Here is a 25515-nt window from a genome sequence, read left to right on the forward strand (position 1 = left end):
TGAGGCTTTCACTTGGACATCAGTTGGCCTCAAACAAAACTAAATAGCTACAGTTGTTTGTTTTTTTATCCCCAATGTGCATTTCTTGAAAAATTTGACATTTTCTTATTTTTTCAACCACAAATTACAAAGCAATTTTTCAATTTAAGATCATCACCTGGGAGGGGGAAAAGTCTTGGCAGAGATTAGCAGTTGACTACCTCGCACGCCTGCAACCGCCTGATCTTTGAAAGCCAGACATTTTTTTAACTGGTCTATTTCACACTGTTTCAGCAGATTAATGGCTGCACGCCGAAGACCATCGCTGGATAAACACGCTCTTTGTTATTGTTGTTTTTTCCTCTGCAGGTTGCTGAGCGAACTCATGCTGACATCAAAGCATCAGGCCTGGAGATTGGAGGCCAGGCAGCGGAGCGCGAACGCCTATGGAGTGAGAAAATAAATGAAGGAAACCCAATAGCTCCTTATCTCATACAGCTCCCCCCTCCAACTCCAAATCACTCATATACGCACACAAACACAGGCACACTCGCTGGGTCTGACAAGTAAAGGTCCTGTCCCGCATGTCAGGGCCCACAAAGCACCGTCCCTGGGGAGGATCTGGCAATCAGACCTCCCTCCTTCAACAAAAGCACTCAGGGACGACACAATTTGCCGTATAATAATAGAAAGCCTCTCTAATATTGGCCACCAGTCTGCACAAAGCCATAATCCTTACTCTGTTTCATCTTCTTCCTCTACAAGTTATGTGGATGTGGATCTTCTTTGTCCCTCCTCATCTCCTCCATAAGCAGTGAGTGTGAAGCTTGTTTAAACACCCATGACCCTGGTTCTCACACCAATGGCTTCCAGCTGGCATCCGGGGGGAACGGAGCCTGGAAAAGTGGCCCAGCGTTTTCATATAAACAGTCACAGTTTGGGATTGTTCCAGTGATGTCAAAAATGGTGCGCGGCCATTGATGACGACCCCCGCTGGAATGTAAGATGGAGAGAACGGAGCTCATCGCGGGTCGACTCAAATTACCTTTTCTTTAACGTCCCTTGGCTTTGGAACACATCCATCAGCTAGAACAAAAATGTGCCTGCTAATGGATTTTTAATGAAACTGTAACAAATGCAGAAAGCCATTACAGCATGATTAAAAACAGTGATTTCATTTTCTCCTCAAGCAGAAGTGGACTAGGAAGGACCGCTGCCAGACACAACTGCAGGACAGTATTTCCCGCACTCACTACATGAGCAAGACTTTTTAATACTTCCAATAATGCTCTGCAATGGGTGTAAATAGCAACACATACATCTGCACCACGAATGTGCACTAAAGATAAACACCACAAGCAAAGGAATGTGCACAGTGGCACAGACTAAATACAAAGACCCATACTGTAACGATCGCAGAAGAGCTGTGCAACTGAAATCCATTCCAATGAGGGATTAGGGCTCAGATGAATATCACTTCGTGTGACATTGTGAATAATTATCTCAATGAAAACAGCTCATTACAAAAATGTGCTCTCTCTGTCTCTCTCCTCCTGTTCCCCTCTCTCCAAGTAATTCAATCCACTACTGAGAAAAAGTATCCCCACTTTCACTGCCTTCTGTGTAATGCAGTCATGAAATATTACAGTCCTGAAATGTACAAGATGTGCTCCAGTATTTCAACTGACTGAACTGGTGTATTCTTATAGGAAGTGATGAGGATCTGAACGAGCTCAGCTTACAAAGTAGACTAAACTCTAAAGCAAAAAAGAAAAGCTACTTGTGCATTTTGGAATGTGTGGGTGTGTTCCATGATACATCCAGCAGCACATGTTAGAAGGCTGCTAAAGCATTCACCAAGCATTTAATAGGTTACAACTTAAATAGCAAAGATGTCACGGTTAGTAAAGCAGTTAAAATGAATGTGCTACTCCCTGAAGTTAAAACAAAGCCTTGTATTTTCATTATTTGAAAAGACACGCCGCAATTATTCAGGATGTATCCTGAATAATTGTTAACCGTCAGTTAAAAAAAACACCCACGAGAGGAGACGGCCCATAAAATGATGCATCCCACTCTGGCTTATTTGAAACTCTCGTTATTTTCTTCATAGTCAAATTCATGATCTGTTTTTCAAAACATTGATACTGCTATCATTTCTGTAACCTCAACAGAACATTAACAGACTTGTGGGATTTTGTTTAAATCCCTTCAAAAAGGATGCGTTCAAGCTTTACAGCAGCACAACGGCTCTCGGTTGTTTTTACAAGCAAAAGCCACCGTTCTCTCAAAAGTCCAAACATAAAAGACGTTCATTAGCGAGGGGAAGCGGGGATGAGGATAAGAGTCCAACGCAGATTACTAAACTATTTGACTCTGAAGCAGGAGGAATCACAACAGCACTGGTGATGTAATGCTGGTCGCTCTGCCAACAGTACCCAAGTTAATCTGTGCCTCCAACAACGAAGACAAACAGGACGACCGGTTAACGACACCCCTCGGCACTAACAAAGGACTACCGATAGAAATTTAAAGAACGATATACACAGCACCAGTCAAAAGTTTGGACAAACTTCTAGTCTTTTTGACAGTATAAAGAGCAATACATTTCATTAAAAGTATTTTGATTTTTTAGGTGTCACCACACCAATAAAAATGGTCTTAAAAACCATTAATGTTATTGCATATTCCCAGGGTGAGGAGGCAGGGTGCCGATTTCATTTCATGGATGGATGGCTACGTGGCTGGATTATTTGGAAGAGAGAACACATAATTGGTAAGTAAGTTAAACAGTTGAATGCTTTCTATTGCTCCCAGTGTGCCTAGTGTAATGTGGATAAAGACCTGATAGTGTCTCATCATATGAAAACGAGTGACATGTGACCCGAAAACTCATTAAAATCATCTCTTCAATTGGACCAAAATGGGTTAGACACTAAACGTCTTTGTTCATGGGGTTTTTACGGAGAGGGGAGCAGCTTTATGATAAACTTATCTCTGATTTAGTCTACATTGAAAAGCTTGAAACTTTATGGAAACTAAAATACTGGTGTTTGGATGAACCATTAGTCAATGAATGGAATCCTCACTGTGCCGTATCACACACCTCAACCACACCCATAGCTGCTCAGTTCTGCAGAGAGTGATCCAACATTCCATCTGCCTCCTAATTAACAGAAAACAATCTTCACAATGTGCAAGGCAAAACCTCCTCAACTCTAAAGGCTCACAAACCAGGCATTTAGCCTCTTTTCTCCTTTTCTGTCGTATTGATTTAAACTCAGACGTTTTCTTTAGTACTGTGATCTAAGAAATACCAGCAGAAACCAATCTTGTAGCGTAAACACTACAGTAGCCGCTCCAGTTAAAGTGTGCCTAATTCTCTATTAATCTAATAAATCTCAAAGCCAGTCTATTCACACATTAAATAGGTTTCTTTGTTACAAAATAGCTGTTTTGCTTGTGATTTCTCCACAACAGTAAGCAGGTTAATAGTGAGACATTTTAAAGCAGAGGGAGCGCTGAGGTCAGCGTTCTTTCATCCCTGCTAACAGTGTTTTGTTTTCCCCAAATTGTCGTTCAAACAAACAATTGAAGTCAAAGTTATTCTAATCCCAAGACTTGATTAAAGGCCAAGAAAGAGGCATTCAGATGGACAGGCTGGTGACTAGCAGTGATGGCGGTTCTATGATGGAACCAGGCTGAACATTCTACACCACTGCTCTCTGGCTTTTCCTTTCATCGGAGACCATTGAAAGTCTGCCCAGTGAACACTTGATGTTAACATGACAGGTCCCGCTGGTGACCTGCACTCCACGTTTACCGTTATTGCACCTGACACGCAGAACCTTTGTCTCACTGCTGAAGAGAAGCAAAGAGTGGGAGAAAGAAAAAAGTGACAAAAACAACAGTTAGAGAACAAAAAACCGAGACAGAAAGGAGGCAGTGTGTGTGGTGTTTGGGAGGGGAGGGAAGGGGACGACACACAGGGAGAGAATGGGAAAGAGGGAGAAATTGTTCCTGATTTAGATCTGAGAGGTTCTGGTCCTTCAGATGTCTCCATCAGCTAACCACAAGCCCAGGCTGAGCATGTGAGGCATACTGCTTACGCTGGCACAGCTACCCCCTAATGCTAATAACTGCAATGTGTTAGCTACAATAAAACACTCCGCACAGACCCCTGACGCACACACGCACGCACGCACGGGAAACCACACATCTTCAGTCAAGTCCACCAGGACACACATGGGGGGGATTCCCAAACCCTTATTTAACCTGTTAATTTCTAATCCAAATATTAACGAGGCACCAGTTATATATAACGTGGTTAATCTACTAGAGAAACATTGTTCATTTCCTACATTAAATGAATTAATAATCCTGACAAATGGGAAGGAAAAATATCATACTACAGAGAGATTTCCATCTTATTTTGGCGAGTTGCTTAAAAACAAATAGCGTTCAGGAAGTGATTTTAAGATGAACTGCCATTCATCTGTCAGAAAGGGAAACATCGCCGATCTGAGGTTCGGCCGTTTCTTCATACACAATATTAAGTACATTATACAAGACATAAGCACCCCTTGAACGATGTAAGCGCCATCCTCCAGGAACAGCGCGAGCAGTGGTTGAGGCTACTCTGACAACTTAATTGCACATGTGAGGTGCAGCTGGAAGGCATGCACTGCAGAGGCCTAAGTGTTCTTGGAGAGTATCAATGTTCTGAAACCAGCGAGATAGAATAAATCAAACAGAGAGAAATGGGAGAGGACTTTCCGTCAGTGTTGAGAAATACGAAAGCCATATTGCAGAAGGGTTTGAGCACGCAAAGGGAATGCAGCAGGCCTTGTGTTTGCATAGCTTTTCATACACCAGGTTCCAGAGCAACGGAGGTGCTGTCATCATTCATCAGATTATTTGAGAGATTGAAAATTGTCAACTTTGGTAAGAAAAAAAATAATAATTTCAATTACAAGTTCTTGACCATGGATCCTGGGTCTCCTCTTGGTTTCATCAACATAATGAAAGATGACATTTTTCAATTCTTAACTTAAATTTGCAATGACAAACCAATAAAACAAGAGAGCAGGCCCCAGCCAATGGCCAGAATGCAGTCCACTTTTACCATTTCAAAGGTTAAAGATAGAATCCAACAAAAGATGACAATATTGTTTTGAGAATTTTAAATGGCACATAAACATTAAACGTTTTAATATTGGTGGCACCTGCTTTCTATTCATGTCTGATCTATAATATCTGTGAAGTTACTAATCTTTAACGTCTGCAGAGTTTTATGTGCTTGCAGCAAGTAGCGTGGTAGAGTATTAACCCTTTGTTTCCGCACAGGGAGCTTTGGCTTGTTCTGAGCTGCTCGAAAACGTTGCATATCTTTCCCCAATTAAATAATGTCAGAAATTCCAGCATGCAAAGCTGAAAGTGCACATTTTAATCTCCTTCTCTTAAGGGAATGTGTTAAATATCTGCAAGTTGTTATAAGTTGAAGAAAACCCTGTGGTTAAGCCGAGGTTTCAAATATAAAACCTGACTTTCAACTTTTCAGATATTAATCAGAATCAGGACCATTTATTGTAAAATATGTCACGTATGGATTTGAATGTGTGAATAGTGCATTATAACAAACAATAAACACTGCCACAGAACAGAACTTCAAAAATAGAGAAATGTATGGTAAAATATGATAATCAAAGTGATTATATTGTGAACCTTTGTGATGCTGCATCTCAAACAATTAGTTTCCCAATATATTTGCTCTCTGGTCAACTGGAAATGATCAGTCATGAAAGATTAGTAGCACATGAGAGTGATGACCATGTTGGTCATTTAAAAGCAATATGGCCAAGGTCACGATGCAGTCAATCAAGATCTGGAGGTTTATTATCCTTCCAGCTAACTATATGACTTCTCCACACAACCCCCTCGTCTTTCCTCACCCAGCATCGGGGTGACACGTTGTGCAATTATTCATATTACATTCTTCTTCTTACCCACACATGGTCGGCCAAATAAAGCAAACACCACGGAGTCTGACGCATTGTGCGGCAAGTGGAATCTAACAAATATACCTAGACACAACAAAGAGTGGGGAGGTACTTGTGCATCACATCTGCACTCCTCTGGCTTTAGGAATCATCCATTGTTACATCCACAGTATATGAATAGATCTGTGGATAGAACTGAATTACGCATACGACAAAAAGATTTGCTACCGATTGGCTCTGCATACAAGTTTTTCCCGGTTAACATGCCCTAACTAAGATAACGTCATCATTTCCAAAATGAGAGTGAAATTATTCATAGGACAAAAGTGGTGAGGGTCTGCTAAGTGAAACACACACTTACCCTGGGACATGAAACACAGACCACCCACAGTTTGTGTAACATGCGGTCACTCAAGCCAATGTTTCTCCACCGAGAAATGACACACAGGGGCACTCAGTTACTGTGCTACTTTTTGGGTGTCACTTTCTGTCCCAAAAGTAAAGCATGTAGTATATACATCCCTAAAAATGTGGTTATATGTAGACACAAATCTGGTTGCTTTATCCCCCCCCCCCAAAAAAATAAATAATATGAATTGAATTAATGAAATGAAAGGCTGTTGTGTCAAGCACACCCGTCTTCAGAGCAACGTGGTAAACGTGCTCCCTAATTTAATGCAACATCTCCCTGTAGTGTCTGTTTAAATTTAAAAGCATGTGCTGTTCCTAATTGCGACATATTATCTCCCTTGAATGTCTCTCCAAAGAAAGCACTAATAAAGCAAACATTAGCCCTAATTGCAAGGTAATCGTTTCCTAGACTGCAACATCACCGGGAGCACCCGACGGGTAATGTGCCCCATTGAGGGATTGTAGTCCGGATGGCCTGAGAGCAGGGATTAAATGGTGGAGCAGCAGCATCCTGCCCACAGTGTATTGCCTGAGAGCCTCGCCCTACGCAGGCTCAACAATTCTCCCCCAACAATCACCACTTGACTCACTTGGCGCAGGAAGCCGTTCGTGCAGAACCCGGCCCCCCCTCCTAACAGCTTTCCTGTGTCAGAAGAGCCAAAGTAACCTCATCCCACCAGGAAAACCTGGTTCATCAAACCTGAAAGAGGCTGTGGGTTGTGTAGCGTGTGCTGCCTCACAGTGCAATGGAGGCCTTCTGGAGTAACACACTCGTGCATTGCCTTGTGCGGATGCTTTAGATCAGTCCAGAAACAGGGACAAGCGGTCATTTATTCTGAGACGTGTACAGCATGGTCAAGTACACGATTGGTTATATTTAGACAGACTACATGACGCATTACTTTTTTTGTCCATCCCTAAACAGACTTTCTGACTCAATAACGTGTTATTGCGTTAACAACATCAAAGCCTTTCTTCTACTGAAGAAGCCGGTCACCTAGTGGGTTTGTCTGAGGCTATCTACATTCACAAGATGTCCCCTTGTGAATGTCCCCTCCCCACCGCCACCAGATCCAGTCTCACAAGTAACATCTCCAAGTTGCCAATATAAGACAACCTGTTGATATCCTGCGCACCCCATTGGTATGTAACAGGGCAAATCAGATGGGTCACAAAAGAATGACAGTGGGATTTTCACACAAAGGCTGACGAACAATAAAAAGGTCTGGAGGATTCTACTTCATGGTCATCAAAGTACTGCCATTCTATGACAAAATAAAAGCAAATACACACTCAACTACACACAGCCTTTTAAAACGCCACCCAAGCTCATACGCTCTGATGTTCGATCCACTCCACTCGGTCTCTTTATAGTTGTCTTTGTCTCTCATCAAAACACTCACTCTGGCTGCCAAACTGCCTAAGGAATCAACAGCAGGCCAAAATGACTGCACATTTTTATTATTTACATTAAGAGATGGGTTGTTACCACTACAGCGGTTGGATTCAAGTGTCTGCGCCCTCTGCCTCCTCAGTCCTGAAGACGAGGCCCCTCTGAGCTGATGATCACATGGATTTATGGTGCAATCTCTGTAAGCCATTGGCTCCCTGCGAGCCGGAGAATCAAAGGAAAGATTTCCGGATGGCATAGGGTCGGAGATTATCCAGTTTGTGCTATCTGATTGCAAACTTCCACAGGGATGTTTGTCTTACTTGTTCCTTTGTGTTTGCTGACTTGTGGAAGAAGAGCTGCATGGAACAAAGTGACAGAGGACACTTGATGTTTACCATTTTACTTGATGTGACATCTTAAAAAGTCCTTGTGTTTTTTATTGTGTCTTAGAACGTTCACGCTGTCAAAGAAGGGGACATGTTGCAATTTAACCCATTATGAAGTAAAGCATAAGTACAACAGAACACAACAAACGCAACACAGAACCCGGAAACAAACCGGACATCCATGTGGCCTCAACTTTAACTCAGCAACCAGGTCACACTGTTTTAAACATTGTTTGTTTATGATTAAAAAGTTGCATGTGTATTACATCTATAGATTTTGTGTTTAATTTCGGAAACCAACGTAGTAATTCACAACCTGGGAAAGAGTTGGGCGATATGGAGAAAATCATATATCACACTATTTTTTACTAAATGCCTCCATATTGACAGAGACAATATTATGTTGACCATTGGTGCTTTAACAAAATATTTATAAAGTCAGCTTTTTGATAAATAATCAGCAGTAATGGATAGACCAGCATTTGAATTAATGACCAATTAGGTAAAGGAAAATAGTAAAATAAAACTAGAGCAGTCTCATAAGTTCAGAAAATAACATCACTTTGCTGTAGTGCAGCTTCTAAAGCCCAGAAATGATAACAACCAGGCCATCTTACTATATTCAAAATCTAAGGAGATATCTAGCCTTGATATATGTTACCCAGCCATATCGTGGAGGTTTCTTTGACAGGGATCCCCTAAATCCGATGTTATACCCATTATTTAGGAGCAATGAGGTCTGGTGGTGTAAAGCCCTAAAAATAGCTTGGAAGGAATCTAACAGAAGAAAGGGACTACTTGGACCATATGACAAACCATCAAGTCTCTGAGGCACCTACCCAAATCATCTCGAGGCAATGCATCAATCAGAACTTCCACATCAGTGGCAAATGCACTCAGCAGCCATAAAGCTCCGAGATAAAGCAGCCAGCTGAGCCAAAACCAGAAAAGCTCTCCTCTGTAAACCCAAGCCCCAAGAGTATCTGAAAGTGTTACAATGCACTGGAACTGCTGTCCAGCACAGTACCTCCCTGCCGCTGATGATCACACCTCATTTTCAGCATCTGAAGCAGTTATTACATGTCCTTTAGCTGATGCTTTTATCCAAAGCGACCTACAATAAGTGCATTCAACCATAGGGATACAAACTCAGAAGAACAAGAAACAAGAAAGTGCAATTTCCTCAAATAAGGCAATTTACAATTTGCTATAGATTGTGACGTTACAAGTACAATTTAAGAGCTACGTTTTGTTAGTCTTTTAGTCTAGGTAGTCAGAAGAGGTGTGTCTTTAGTTTGCGGCGGAAGATGTGAAGGCTCTCTGCGGTCCTGATGTCTTCAGAGAGCTCGTTCCACCATTTCGGAGCAAGGACAGAGTCGTGATCTAGTCGAGTGTTTTGCTCTCAGTGAGGGAGGGACGAGCAGTCTTGCAGATGCAGAGCGGAAAGTGCGGGTTGGGATGTAGGATTTGACCATGCCCCGGATGTAAGCTGGACCCGATCCATTCACAGCATGGTACGTGAGCACCAATGTTTTGAACTGGATGCGGGCAGCCACTGGTAACCAGTGAAGAGAGCGGAGGAGTGGAGTAGTGTGGGATAATTTTGGAAGGTTAAAGACCAGTCGAGCTGCTGCATTCCAGATGAGCTGCAGAGGTCGAATGGCGGTAGCGGGGAGACCTGCCAGGAGGGAGTACCAGTAGTCCAGGCGGGAGATGACAAGAGCCTGAATCAGTACCTGCGCCGCCTTCTGAGTGAGAAGGGGACGTAGTCTCCTGATGTTGTAGAGCCTGTATCTACAGAATTGTGTTGTTGCAGTGATGTTGGGAGTCAGGGAAAGTTGGCTGTCGAGTGTGATGCCGAGGTTCCTAGCAGTCAAAGTGGGCGTTAGCACAGAGTTGACAGTCAAGCCCTGGGTCGGAGAGTCTTTTCCCGGAAAAGAGAAGTAGTTCAGTCTTGTCGGGGTGGATTTTCAGATGGTGAGCGGACATCCAATGAGAGATCAGACAGGCAGTATGCATTAATGTCAAAAAGAAGAACAGAAATATGCTCTTCATTTTGCAACATTATTCCAATGGTAGCAGTTAGGGGTCTCATTAACGCCCGAGTTCAATCTTGCTCACTTCTCCTAGAGACTCCTACAACTAGCCACAAATAATTTTATTATTATCCTGTGTCACTCTTGACATTTTAAAATGTTTCATTTTGAACGGCCTCAGATTAAATAGTTAATTCATATCAAGTAATGCATGAGGGGCAACATCCAGTGTGTCTTTGCACAAGAGGAAAGAAGTTAAAGTTGACTGCTAGAAAAACCCTTTCATCTCCATGACCAATCTCCTGTTACATACAATGAGCGCTTAAGCATAGACCAGGGCTTGGTCTAATTTCACGTGGAGATGTCTACACTCATTATTTGAGTCATACAAGAACTACAAGGATTTAGGTTTTTTGACTTAAGAAAATAGAAGATACTTGTACAATAAATCTCGGAGCTACTATGTTCAAGTAGTAGTAGTAATTGGATCGCACTTTAGAACATAAAAAGGCTTACGTGAAACCTAATGGGTTTTGTTTATAAATGGCCTCCAGTTTTTAAAATTGAATGTCAGAAACAAGATGACATGTTTTTTACTATTCTACTTTGTTTGCTAAAAGTCCTCATTATAGCTGATTTGAAGCAATTACAGTGTCAGCAGGAGCTGTAATCTCCCACTGCAGCTACACGCCGAAATTTCCACATTTGCTGGAAGCTATAATTGTGAGCTGCTCTTGGTGCTTTGCAGATGGGCCCCATTGAGCAAATCTGAATTTCACTAATATTACCCAGCTCCTCCCAAGAGGAAGCACGGACATTAAAAAAAACGCTCCTAATAATTCCGAACCCCCTAATGAACTTCAAAAGACGCAGGGATGTTTTCCCAGGCTAGCACTCGGGCTTTAACAGTAATTAGGAAAACAAACCATATTAATGATATCATTTATCATTTCCACACTTTGGCTGCGTGAGGCCCACCACAAAGTTTCTGTCTCTACTAAACAAAAGAAACACCAGTAATCTACTGAAACTGAAATTTACCATTTTCCATACACAGATCAGATTTTTTTCAAATCCTGTGGGCCGTCACCCAAATTACTTGAGGGCTTCAGGGAGAACTGTCATGGCCTGGGTTTTTGCATACACCCATGCCAAACTCCCTGCAACCCTGCTGGAATCTGATTAAAACTGGACCAGGGCCTGACGTGCACATGTACAGGATATCTAACCTGCAGAGAAACACAATCTGGTTTCTGAGTCTAATGTGACAAAGGCCAACAAATTTTTGAGGGAATTCTCTCTGCTGACCAACGTGATAAAGTGCCACCGCGGAGATGACATGACAGATTTTAGGATGTCAAAAGTGTAACAAAGTAAACTAAAGTCCCCAAACTAAACGCATTTAAAGCATAGAAGTAAAGTTGGGAGCCTTTTTGGCTAAGGAACACAGCAGTCAACCTCCTGCCGCCCACTCAAGGACTGAAGTGTAGCGGCTCATTTAAATTCCACATGCGAGAAGGACTTGCGCTCCAAGTCTGGCTTTACTCCAAATTATGTCTCACGGGTGTGCATACCACGGAATAATTTGTCCAAACGTCCTTTGCAATTGCCCCAAAATCTTCCCTTGACTGGAGGTCTTTTACAAAACATCTGTAACAAATAGTTGTTTTGAGACTTGATGCATTACACCAGTACCGGTACTGATACCTGACCTGAAGCTGTGTATGAAGCATAAATAACAAGTCTCAATTTCCATCCAACTGAAACCTAATCGCATGAGCAGTAGCCACCTGCATAGTATGATATTTACCATTAGTTCTGGGCAGCTCAGGCTCATGTGTTACAAATCTTTTTTGCCGCAGTCTATATAATTAGCTGTAATTGACTTCCCTAGAAATGTGTTTCTTCTGGGACATCTGGCCCTGAAACTCCCAACGTTCCCATAAAGGCCTAGCGCAGAACACTTTCAATTATGCAAACTGCATGGGTGGCAAAGACGGAACCAGGCTCCTCTGCAAAAAACTATCTGAGAAATATTACTTTCGTAAAACACATATAAATTGAAATAACTACAATTAATCAAAATACAATAATAAAAACACCTGACCGTTGTATAATATTTAGGGGCATTAACTATGTCAATCTAAAAAAGATTGCAATTCATGATCGAGCAAGACTCATCAGCACACCTGGGATTCGTATGATTAAGATTATCTGGTGGGACACAAAACTACGGAAAAAGGAATTTTTGATGACTTTTATTTATTTTATATATATATGTATGGTATTCAAATATGACAAAAAGTATCTTAGTTAAAAATGCTTACAATACTTGTTTTTTGTTTCAAAAACAACGTATGGTATTCAAACGTAATACTTTTTTCTGTTCTGTAAACAATGTATCAATACTCAAACAATAAAATATTGATTACTTGCAGGTAGGCGATGCAAAAACAATACCAAATAGCAAACAAAAAGGTCTGTCCAGCCCCATTCTGGCCCTTTATTGGAATAAAGGATAACGTGTTTGTCATACTAACCTGGGCCCCATCCCTCAGCTTGAGGATGCACTCCATCGTGTTGATGGTAATGACTACAGGCTCCGAGCCCAGCTTGGTCCAGGGAACGTGGATACGCAGCTCATGGATGTGACCGCTCATGAATGTGAAGGGCAGCTTCAACTCCTGTAAAAAGGCAAATATATAAATACAATAGTTAGAATTCACTTTACTGTAGTATTACATCTGGGATGCAGACAGCATTGTAAGGACATGTGGGAATATAACCAGGGAGGCTTCAAGGACATTTGGAACCGTCATCTATCAAGCAATTTTCTCAAATACCCTTTGAAACTAATATTTGACAACGAAAGGATAGCAAAAACAATAGCTACAGATTACATATTGCTGGAGCTTTTAACAAAACCAGTCAGATTTGGTCATAGGCGAACAAATTTCCGCTACTCGACTTGAACTACTCTGTGTGAGAACAAGTACCGTGAAACCAGACTGCCCACACACAAGCTTCACATGCCTCCACTGAAAGTGTAGGCCAAAGAAACTAACAACCAAAAATATTTCAGAGAAAAGCTGTCACAGATTTGCAGTACGTCTGCTTGATAACCCCAAAAATATTTTACTATAACATGACTCTTTATATTAAGCGCATAATCTTGAAATGCACATTTCGAAAGAGGTACAGTTAAACTGAAATGCAGTAAAACAAAAGGAAAAGGGGATAATTGCCACGGTTTTGATATTGCATTACACTTCCAAATCCTTACACGATTCCCACTGTCAGATAGCCTAAAGCTGCTTCCAATAAGAACTTTCATCACAATCTCTGTTGGGTTAGGTAGTGTTTTGGTCTGCTCTTCCGAAGCAGTCAGAGCCCACTCAAGAGAAAAGAGGCGGATTGATCTAATCCAGACAATACATGTGTAAAAACGAACACCATGTCAAAATAACACTGCAGAGCCACAAATCTGGCCAAATCTATCGGTCCAGTGCTCCATAGTGACAACATACATGACACAGTGCCAATGCCTGGCTAAACGGTGTTGATGCTCTTTTTAAATTTATTCATGCATTGCCAGGCAATACAGAAAATATGTGTATACATTGTAGCGGAGACTTAGACTGATTGAAACTAAATAAGTTAGTGGCTTACATGCTTACTCACACACATGTATTCCTTTCCAGGGTTTTGATGATTAAAGCGTAACTTTATAATAACAATAATAAAAATAAATCTGTGCAATTACCCAGAAAAACAACCTAAAAAAATAACATAGGTGTGAGCTTATGTTTCAAATATTAAGAAGAAAAATGTTCATTCATTTTTAAGAGGCAGGAGTATGATACTTAGTATAATAAAGATGGTATAACTTCAATGCAGTTTTTACCAATGCAGTTTATGTGAATAGGTGGCAACATAAGATGGTGTCTGGTTTATGTTCCTCTCATAATGCATCAACAAAAAAAACACTTTGATTAATATCCCTCCCAACAGTAGCGCTAAGCACAAGCTAAGAACTGTATAGCATTCCTAAAAACAAAATAATCAACCCTAACCCATTACATGAGAAAGTTCAATGTGTTATTGTCTCGTCTTTGAGTAGCGGAGCAGAGAGCACATCCATTAAGCAGTACCTGTTCCAACACATCCAGCTTCAGGTCCAACTTGCTGAGCACCACATCTCCTCCCCAGAGAGACAGCTGCAGGTCAGATGGCTTCAGATTTTTAATGTACTTGTTCACATAGCTCATCAGGAGCGGTGTGACATAGGACTCCAACATCTTGAAGTCCTGAAGAACATGGAAAAGGACAGTGTTATTTCATTCAACGCTTTACCATATTTGTCAATGACAGTATTCATGTATAAAATGTCCTTTCATCCTTATATCCCACTACTCTGTAATGTAATGTAATGTAATATTCTCTTTCGATTGTATTTTAATTGCTTCTGAAGACCAGGGAGACGGTTATTTTAACAGCTAATTTGTGCATACCTCATAGAACCAGAGCACATGTGAAGCTAATAACACTGGTACTGCATTCAAAAGCACAGACACATCAGTATTGGGTACGTCGGCTCCATGGCAAGGCTTAAATGGAACGGAGCCATCATTCATGACATTAAACTTCACTTGTGCTTTCCCTGCTATGACAAGTCAAAATATATATATCAGAAAAAGTGTTGTTGTTGTTGTTGCTCTTTGGTCCAGGATCAAGATGCCAAATACAGAGCTGCAGAGACCCTGAAAATGCAGCTTCCACTCCCACTTGTTTAGGCTTGTTTTTCTTTAACATTTGTGGTTTTGCAACATATTTCGTATGTATTTTTTAAATCTATTAAGCTTTGGTTTTGATGTTACATTTTCTTCTGATGGGTGACACACAAGCAAAGCTACTTTCTTACTGGCGTATCCTATTGTGGAAGGGTCGTAAATAGTGTATGTGCACTATTTAAATAGTGCATGTGCAAGAGCCATATTATAACATTACAAGTTATATGGCTGAACTGTGTAACGTTAGTACAGTTGGCTCACATCTAACGCCACACACAACAGAGACAATACGTATTCTGCTCGCGTAAGTTGCAGGTCGAGGATTTACGAACTTTTTTATTCTACAAATGTCTGTGTTTCTTCTCAAAGTGGCTTCATGTTAATTTAAACGAGAGCCCAAATAAGCCCCGCTAACGACACCTTTTGAGCACGCGACAAGGTGAGATGGCATTAGTTGACGGGGACTCCATTTCCAAAGGAATAACAACATAACGTTAACTGAACATAACGTGCTGTTTTAAATAAAACGACGGCGTAGTAGGACATGTAGCGTTAACTTAATGCGAAGTGGTTAGCCTGAGAGGCTAACGTTAGCTATGCTCTCCTGTCACACACCACAGGACCACAGCGAACGAGCTACCGTTAAGCTAGCTGCTGAGAAGAAGTCACGCTAACTTCGTTTGGCTGGCTGGAACGTGTGCTCGTGGGTACACGTGTAGAACACTCTACTTACTTGACTCCCGCCTATATCCAGAAGCTATTTCTTGAATTCTAACTATTAATACGACATATTATTTTGGTAACTAACGTTAGGTACATCGCACAAGGGTTTCAGCCCAAACGTCATCTGTAAACACCCACCCGGCTTCCGTACGACTGGCGTCCCCTTTATGGTTATGGGAAGTTTGCCTTTCGCGTTCGTAATTTCTTAAATACTGTATATTTCTACAACCCCTTAAATACATTTTGTGATAAAACGACATTGTTATTTGCTGTGATATGTCGCTGGATGAAATTTGATATTTAGAGCACTGACTGTGGAGGAAATGACAGTAAAACGAATTCAATGAAAACATCACGCAAATCCTTGATGCACTTTGTCACTTCCTAAATCGTTTACTGTATCACCATTTGGTTAAAACCCGATAATCAGCACATAACTGATGTGTCACAGTTACTCCTATTCTATTTCAAACGCTATTGCGGATTTACGAGGATCAAGGAAAGGCATCATTGCAAGTCATTTGGTCATTCCTTTGTCCCGCCCCTTACCCTTACATGGCCCTTAATTTGAAGCACACCTTTGCTGAGGGAGTAGAGGTTAAAATAATCGGTACCTGAATAGCCTCAATATGAAGGACGCTTTCCCTTACAACGATCGACAATAAAGCCCTACAACTACATCGGTTCAATTTTATGAACATGCATCTAATTTGGGGTAGAGCGGGTGCGCTGGGAACCTCTAGGTTGGTGGTTCGAGCCCATGTCTCAAGTCGAAGAGTCCCTGAGAAAGACACCTAACCCCTGATTGCTCCCTGGGCAAAAATGTACAAATGTAATGTAAGTCGCTTTGGATAAAAGCGTCAGCTAAATTACCTGTAATCTGAAAGAGTCCATGTTGCAGTCTTTATAATGCCAACATACAACTGAAACCTCACTGAAATGCACAGACTGGAGTCATAAATAAATATTACTGTAATTAAAAGTCATGTAAAATTATTTGAAGTAATCAAACAAAATCTAAACTAAACTTTATTTGGAGTATTTTTGTTTCAGCCCCGCGATTGAACTTGGCGTGTATACAAAACTGGTTTTGGAAAACATATTTGGCTTATCTTCTCTCCACTATCAAACGCGTACATACATTGAATTTCAGCAGTCAACTGCTTAATTTGGTTCTGTTTGTTTTTGTTTGTATTTATATGTTACTTCATCTCTTACATTTGTGTGGCAAATATTGTACTCACTTTTTACACGAAACTACTTTGGCAGTCTTTACTTGGTACTGTTCAGATATATGTTTATAACACAAAATATACATCACAACACCAAAATAATTAAACATGATACAATATTATGGATTATGGTACTACTAACTATCACTAACTTTAATGCAGATATTCATCTGTATAATGGGTCCTTTCTTTTGATACAGTAAGAATATTTCACTGCTAATACCACTGTACCATTGATTATGCTGTGTGGCCACGTCTACTCAAGTGAACGATTTGAGTAGCCTCTCTTTCCTGGAGGAGGGCCACGTATGCTGACGCTGTGCAGTGAGAGCAGCGGGGCCCGAAGGCCCGTCGGTGCAGCCTCTCCCCTGGTACACAGTCCACGGCATTTCCACCGCGTGTCAGCATGTATTGTCAGCGTTCTGAAGTCATTCATTCAGCCCGAGATGAGAGCGAACGTATACTTGATATCATGTAATAGGGCCAATCGAAGTTTAATTCAGTTCCTTGATCCTCCGATTAGATCACCATGACGAACGGCATGCTTGATCGAATTGGTTCAATAAAACGAGGGCGTGGTATGCTCGCCTGTTGTTATGAGTCTCGTGACCACATCAAAAGACACGTTTTCAGTTTGATCCGTTAGCTGTGTATTCGGTTTTGTATCCGCCATTGTCCCGAGGAAAGGAAATGAAAACGAATTTATGAAAAGCATCTGACTTGTTAAAAAAATGGGCTACCATTGAGTTTCCTTGAAAAATGTTATTAATTTTCTTCAATTAAATTTTGTCACTACACACTTAAATTGCATCTGTGTCGATGTGATGTGTTTAGGCGTCATCGGAATCGCTTTAAATGTAAATCAAAAATATAATCACATTATTTAACCCCAAGATTACACACTTTTGAATTCAACAATAGGAAATATCTCAAACATGTTAAATGACCCCCCAATGGTTTGTTGTTGTTATTATTATCACGTTTATTATTTCCTGTTTTATTATTGCATCCATCTTTTCATATTTGAGTCGTTTTGATCTTTTTTGTGGTGATTTGGCGTGATTTATTTCCCGGGAGGGTTTTTTGTTAATGAAGACGGTGCACGTTGTTGCCTTTGCATTTAGGAAATCATTATTAGAAGCCTGTCGTGCGTGATGAAGTGTGTCTTATAGTAAATGTCCTTTCAGCAGCTCTGGGCACCGTTTCAACTCTCTGTTGTTACTGAAACCACTTGTTCCAGACCCATTAAATACAAATGTAGTTGTTGTACGTTTTTCAAACAATTAATCCCACTGCCAGGTGAAACCAGGTCTTTTAAACGCGTCCTCGGTAGCCAACAATGACGAGGGAAATCATGAAACAACAGGCCAGAAGGCCGCCGACTCGCACGAGAAAGTCACGTGGACACCGTTTTCACCATATTTCATACATACCCACACAGATAACCCACACTGTGAAAATAAAAAAATAAAAGATATATATATATATTAGTTGGTTGGCTCTAATGGTTAATAATGAAGCGCATTTCGTATCTGATCATACGAGGATCAAAGGTGGATTGGATGAAATCCCATATCTGGCAAATACATCTATACAAATATACAAGTGAATGTTTAAGCATCGCATCCACTACTTTCCCTCCGACCTGCTTCTTAATACATTTTTTAAAGTAATAATAATTAGGATTAAATACATACAGTTCAACAGTAAGCAACTACAAATCACATAGGCCCACGCTTAAATAACGTTGCATTAATGTTGTTGTCCATAAAATATTTGGTTTAATAGAACTGGTCGAGGGAAGGTCTGACATGTGGTCTCAAAACAATCAAATCCGTATTCCTTAAAAAACAAATGTTTTTAAGCGATGAATCACGCAGACGCACATGTACACACACACACACGCACACACAAACACAAACCAAACAACCCATTCCACGTCTCACGTCTCTGATTTAGATCGCTCACTTTGGTTGCTAACTTAGATTTGCACCTCAATGGTGTTATCAGAGGAAATGAAGATAAAGACGTGTGATGTGGCTGCTTGGAGTGGCTAATATAACACTAATCAGTCTTGTGAATATTGAAGATAATACCGGAGCTCGATAATCCTGGGACTTAAAATACAAGTCTGTTTTATAATCATTAGGATTATCATTTTATTGTTTGAAAAAACAACTCTTTGTGTAATATACATAATCGACGATCGCAGCTGACTGCCTCTGCAATTTGATGATTTTCTTGTCTGCAAGGTTTGCCCTTAAAGGCATCCCTGGCTGCTAACTGACATCTGGTCTACTGAAAAACAAGTGTACCTCACGGAGGCTGTACCTCACGTAAACACATGGAGTCGTTTAGCTTCGTGATAGCGTCATAAAATAAAGACAAGAGCATGCAGACATATATCATGGAAATATTTATTTCTAAAATACAATTTAACATACTTTAAACTTATGACTGTTTTTACACGTTTATCATCGCAATGTCAGAAAAAAAACAGTATGTACATGGTCTTGATATTTACAGGTGGTATGAAAGCCGGACATTGCCATGGCTCCGCTGCGTGTCCCACTGGAGATGCAACCAAATCCCCGCAGTGAAGTGTGCGGCAGTAAACATGTCCTCATTTGGAGAATGTCTTTAGAACCAAAACAGTCGCTTGTCTTCCTGTGGCTTGTTTTCTTTTTGAATTGTCCATTGTTTTGTTTTGTATTAGTCTGTCCAGGCTAGTAGTCCTGATGTGGGCTGTGCGTCAAACTGTGCCGTCGCAAGTCACAGTTGCGCCGAAACACCTTTCCGCAGCGGCCACAGCTGTAGGGCTTGATGTCTGTATGGGTGAGAAGGTGAGTTTTCAGGTTACTTCTTTGATTAAAGGTTCTTCCGCATGTGGGGCATTTGTGGGGGGACTCCTGTTTAGATTTAAAGCAAGCAAAGGATTATTCCCTTTAATTGGATAGAACGTCTAGAAATTGTAGCTTTCATTCATCTCAATAAATCCACTATAAATTGCGTCAGTTGTAACTCAAATCATCACATTAATTGTGTCTTGCATTTTAATTTGGATTTGGCCAAACACAATTGTTGTGCGAGACTGTCAGCATCCCATTCATGCAGCAGACAAGACAGAGCATTACGGGTGAATGACGAGCACATCACATAATTAAGGATGACTTGTTAATATGGCCAGCTTACCTGCATGTGTAAGGTTTTATGGACGGCTAGAGTTCGAGACTGACAGAATCCCTTCCCACATTCTTGACATTTGAATGGCTTTTCCTTGGAGTGGATGTATCTGCAAAACAAAAATGTCGCTTCATCAAAAAACAGCTCTTGCGTGGACTCACAACAAACCCCACCGTAATATAGTGCTTTGCTGCGCAAACTGTATTGGTAAAAGGACTTTAGCGCCCTCGTGGATAACACTTCGGGAATAGCCCACATGTTTTATAAATGTATATATACACCAACGTTTTTAATTGCAAGTAATCAAAGTGTTATTTAGACGTGTGGTTTGAATCACGTGCATCGTCAGGAATTAGCTGCTGCTGGGGATTTAGCTCTTTTTCAGTCCTACCTGTGGTCTCTGAGATGGTCTTGCCTTCTAAAGGCCTTGTGGCAGATATCACAGGTATAAGGCCGCTCGTCCGTGTGGGTCCTCTCGTGGATGAGGAGGTTGTAGGACTTGGTGAAATGCCTCCCGCAGAACTTGCAAATAAATTCCTTTTTAGTCTTGGAAGGGAGCCTGCCCCGGGTGGGCTTTCTATCCGGGGACAGCTTGCTCAGCTCGGAGAGGGTCCCCCCTAGCCCCGACGCCAACTTCACCAGATCTGAAGCTTTCGGAGGGTCCTCCTGAGTGGCAGCGAGGGCCAGGTTGGCGAAGTCAAACCTCGGCCTGTTCTTGTGCAGCGAGGGGATGCCGTGCGCTACGCCGGCTTGCTTTGGATGGAAGAGCTGCGCTGCGGCCGTGAACGGCAACGCCGGGAAGGGAATCCTTGGGTCCACCAGACCCTGGGCGGCTGCCATCTCCGTGATCGTAGACCTCAGTCCTTGGATGTGCGGGTAACCAAGAGTCCAGTGGTTCATGTGCATGGTCTGCACGGCACTGAGGCCGTAAAGGCCCTGCAGCTGGTCAGCGGGGAAAGTGTTGACGGCCTGCAGGAAAGAGTAGTTTGTGAGCTGCAGGGCCGGGTGCAGGGGGATCGGAGCGTGCAGGGCTTTGCTCCCCATCTCGGCTCAGACCTCTGCAGAAGACACGGTGATAGCCCTGGGGGAGAAAAATGTGTTGAGCGTTAATGTCCCGTTACAATGATATTACTATAAAACAAACGGTAGACTAAATACAAAAATGCATTATTCTTACCCATTTTTCTTCTTAACATACATGATCAAATTTATTTCTAATATTTATTTCACGACCTCCAATTATTTAAATTTCATAACAACTTTTTTTTCGTGTTCGACACAAGTAGAACCACAGCGAGAATATAAACACGTATCTAACGCATGAGCGTAAATAGAAACGCTTAAAAGCAGAGATGAGCAATATTATATTTATAGGCTACATCTTTTTAAAAACAAAATCTATCAAAATTGTAATTCAAAAGGGTGGGTGCGAATGTTTGATTCGGCACCGATCGCTCCGAATGAAGTTCGGGCGAAGCAATTAGAGAAGACAAGTTGTTGTTTTTGACGGTTGTAGCTGTTGTTTCACACCGCTGAAATACAAGTGACCTCTGGATTTGTAGGAATTTTTAAATGTTCCAAGAGTATGTCAAATGCGCGCTCAGGTTAGAGCGAAACGCGAAACAAATCCTGCCTAATATTACCCACAAGAATGCTACTTTAATTGTGACTTTGTGTGCATGTGCTTTTTATTTGCGTGCTCGCGGGACTGCAGCCAGTTCATCTGGCAGGCCTGATATGTAGCTCGTTTTAGGACTATTTGATTTCATACGGCATGTTTTTGAATTAAGGTGTTTCTGCTCATGGTGGACCTGTGGCGGCGGAGCTAAGCGTCTCCTCCACATGTCGGACAAATAAGGTGAAGTGTGCATTACGAAAGAACAACAGCCACGGTGGCCCGGTTCCATGTATGCGGCGGTGACAAGTTGTCTTTTCCAACACAGGGGAAAAGGAAAACCGTGTAAGTCGAGGCCCCACGCTGACCTTTAGATTTGGTCGAAATTAAATAAAACCCTGCGTATTCTGTTTGGATCATTTGTTCTACATGTTTTCCACCCGAATCTAATCGTCACGTTCCCGAGTCTGAAACCTGCGGGAGTTTGGACATGATTGTCTTGCAGATGGGAGAGTCCTGCGGGACACGGCAGCCGGAGGGCTGATCGCATGCTCGGGTCAGGTCGCTTAGAGTTGTTACACACATCTTATGAAGTTCTTTCCACCTCGCTTTCCTCTTTTCAAAGACGGGGCAGTTTTAATTGAAGTTTGCACAGGTGCAACACCAGTCACCGCGCAGCCACTTGTTGTTCTTTGCCCACGTGTGTAACTTTATCCGACCTGTTCTTCCTCTCAATAACCTTTGGACTTAATGTTATACTCTGACAGCAGCATAAATGCCATGTCGTGTTATCGGAGTGCTTGTCAAGTTTTTTTTTTGCTTTCATCAAAGTAAACATAACCAAAGTCTAGAGACTTGTTTCGGCAATGTTTGGCCCATTGGGATAGAGAGCTGTCACCCCAAGGTGTTGATCATCGCAAACCAACAATCGTCTCTAATAACTGAGTATCAGTCAGTCTTGGACATTTTACCGACTGTCGGATCTATTTGGTTCATGCAACAGTAAGTTTCCTTTGGATGAAAAGTTTCTAACAAGTGAGCTGAGTTGAGCAGAGTGGTGTCGGTTCCCTACATCGGGCTGACAAAATACCCGGACAGACGGAATCTTACCCCAACAAAACTCTGCCAAAGGTCCTCACGTTATGTCAGTAATCCACAGTAACTATAGTGGCGGAGAGCTCCAATAGAACGCCGCGAAAGGTTTTCCAAGTTCCAAGTCCATGAAACTTTCACGTAGCCATGCAGACAGCCGGGAAGTCTCGGACCTTAGCGCAGATCTGATGAGTCGGGAGAAGTTGTGGGACAAAAAGGGGGCGAAGAAGTTTGGAGGAGTTTGCTGGCGGCAGCAGCAGCGGCAGCGCGGGTGTCTCTGTCCGGAGCTGGGGCTGGAAGTGTGTGTAATGCGCACCGGTCCTGCACTTTTCAGGGCTCCGGGGCTCTGGTGTGTTTAGCCCGCCCTCCGACACGCCTCCACCCCCCTCTATCATTAACTCCGATGTTCCTCCTCTGTTTATTTGTGTTTGGATAGCAACTATGTCTGAAGACCATTGTAGAGAAGTGTGTTTTGTTCAACCTGCCTCCTCTGACACCTCTCACAGACCTTTCAGTCAAGGCTGAGACCGTCTTTTGGAGATGGTCATCCCTCTTTCACCCCCTCTTCTAACTCTGAAATGTGTCTGGATGCCGTTTACAATGTTTTTCCATTTATTAAAACTACACACTTAATTTGCGGGAATACAGTGCCACCAAAGAGCCACCACATGAAGTCGTTTTATTTCTTTGTGATGAGGTTAAAATATTCATCACACTGTACATTGACCCCAAGATCCGCAACAGCGCGAAGCAGTCATGGTCACTTGTGTTTTTTCTTCTTTTATACATTCTTTATTTTGTCACGTGAACGGCACTCATTTAAAAAGGATTCTTGCTACACAATTATTCATTTATGTTCTCCATTAAAATTACATAACGTTTTTTTTTTAAATATTTGATGTATTGTGTGCATTGAAATATTCTGCAATATGTTGCGGGACTATATATAGGATTGGCCTGAAACACAACTCTCCTTTGTCCAAACGCAGTAATAACAGTTCTGTCATTCTTTCATATTTCATATATTTCGATAATTTAAATAACAACATATTGAAGATAGTATGTCATGTTAATCATGCTGCCATTTAATCAAATGGTTGGTGGCCTTGGTCTGGCCATATGCAAAATAATAATAATGATAATAATAATGATGATCCCTCATGGATCCACTCATATGCACACGCACGCACGCACGAACACACACACCACACACACACACACACACACACACACACACACACACACACACACACACACACACACACACACACACGCAAATGCATCACCAGCACGCTACACAGGTTTTTTTGTTTTCTATGAAAACCACCAGAAAATTCACCGAAAATTTAAATAAATCTTTTTACGAGTTTAAGTCAAGTATAGAAAAGTGTACTAGATTTAGTGAAACGTCAAAATGCAGAATCAATGTTGAATAATTGAATCTTGTTTTTAAACCTTTCTCTCTATCATTTTTAAAAATAATATTAAGACGTAAGTAATATGCAGAAGTCCAGTTTGAAAAGTAATGTGTCGTTTTGCCATGTTCACAGCAGGACCGTTGCTGCAGCGCTGGCCTCCACTGCTCAGACCTGGTCTGCAGCGCCGCCTATTGGAAGTACCGCTAAACTCTACGCAGTTTGCGGCTTCACTGAAGCTCTGACTGTCAGTACATCTTCATGTTTTCAGGCAAGATCGCTAAAACACGCTTTGATGAAACCTCACCTCGCCATTCGTGCTCTTAGAAATATTCAATATTAAAGATAAAAATAAATCACCCCACCAGTCGAAAAACAATACAATTATTTAATTACAGCAACGCATGAATGGAGTTGCTGATCTCTTTATATGGGTATTTAAAGCATTATCATTAATAATGATTATTTCCGTTCGTTACATGAGAGACAACAAATATAGAGGCTTCGGATAATCCATGTTTCAGGAGCTCGTGCAGCCTGATTGTCGTTTTCTTAAGAGCTGCAGAATGTTCAGCAGCCGACACGCTTGTGGTTTTTTCGTTAGGTTTCATATCACGCGGGCCTCACGTCTTCACTGTCAAAACACTGCGACGGATTAGAAGAAACATTAACCCCACACTTTTACATGATAGTCGTGGACATTTTCCAACGTATTCTTTTCACAAAAATGTATAACGTTGTTTTATTATGTTCATTTTGTTTTTGTCCTTGGAAAGAGGCCATTAATTCACATTTAAGTATAATTAAGACTGCTCTTTAAATGCTACAATCAATACTGCACTACAATTAATTCAAATTTATCAACAATATAGAGAGTCGAAATGCATTTTCTTACAAATATGTCCCCATGAAATACCGACTTCCTGTAAAAGTGAGTTTTTTTGTATTTAGTTTAAAGTTTAAAGTTGCATAAATCAAGACGGTACTCAGATTTACTTTACTGTTTTGTTATTCTCCGTACACATTTGATTGTATTATTTGTATTAATGCATTTGTACATTCACTGTGGTGTCTTTTGTGCTTTTATTTTGTCTAATAATATTACAGTTAAATATGACATAGGAACAGAGATTAATTTAATGCCGTCCAGCGTTCCCGAACTATTACATGTGGCCTCGAATGCAGCTTTCCCCCCCTACGGCTACACCAGTGAGTGCCAGAGGAGTATTGTATTCTCTGTAGTGGGTTAGTGCCTTGCCCC

At 41.4% G+C, this 25515-nt stretch overlaps 2 protein-coding genes across 4 annotated transcripts in view; both read right to left on the reverse strand.

Moving 5' to 3' along the window:
• The window catches only part of vps13b (vacuolar protein sorting 13 homolog B), a 284391-nt gene extending 268511 nt beyond the window's left edge, over positions 1-15880 (reverse strand). For both annotated transcript variants that reach the window (XM_078095599.1, XM_078095600.1), the window contains exons 1-3: positions 15728-15880; positions 14356-14511; positions 12745-12888 (exon numbers count right to left, since the gene is read on the reverse strand). In XM_078095599.1, coding sequence (XP_077951725.1) covers positions 12745-12888; positions 14356-14502 — 291 coding nt within the window. In that variant the 5' untranslated portion in view covers positions 14503-14511; positions 15728-15880. The remainder of the gene's footprint in view (positions 1-12744; positions 12889-14355; positions 14512-15727) is intronic.
• Positions 15881-19352: 3472 nt separating this feature from the next.
• On the reverse strand, positions 19353-23164 carry osr2 (odd-skipped related transciption factor 2). 2 transcript variants are annotated; one of them, XM_040166382.2, is made up of 4 exons: positions 22858-23164; positions 20524-21213; positions 20142-20241; positions 19353-19776 (listed from the first exon to the last, which is right to left on the reverse strand). In XM_040166382.2, exons 2-4 carry the CDS (start codon positions 21174-21176, stop codon positions 19702-19704), a joined length of 828 nt encoding a protein of 275 aa, XP_040022316.1. In that variant the 5' UTR covers positions 21177-21213; positions 22858-23164; the 3' UTR covers positions 19353-19701. The 2 variants fall into 2 exon arrangements, with proteins under 2 accessions (XP_040022316.1, XP_040022315.1); XM_040166381.2 differs by having other exon boundaries at positions 19353-19858; positions 22858-23156.
• Between the last annotated feature and the right edge of the window lie 2351 nt (positions 23165-25515).

The sequence above is a fragment of the Gasterosteus aculeatus genome, chromosome 20 (assembly GCF_964276395.1).
Source record: "Gasterosteus aculeatus chromosome 20, fGasAcu3.hap1.1, whole genome shotgun sequence".
Lineage (NCBI taxonomy): Eukaryota > Metazoa > Chordata > Actinopteri > Perciformes > Gasterosteidae > Gasterosteus > Gasterosteus aculeatus.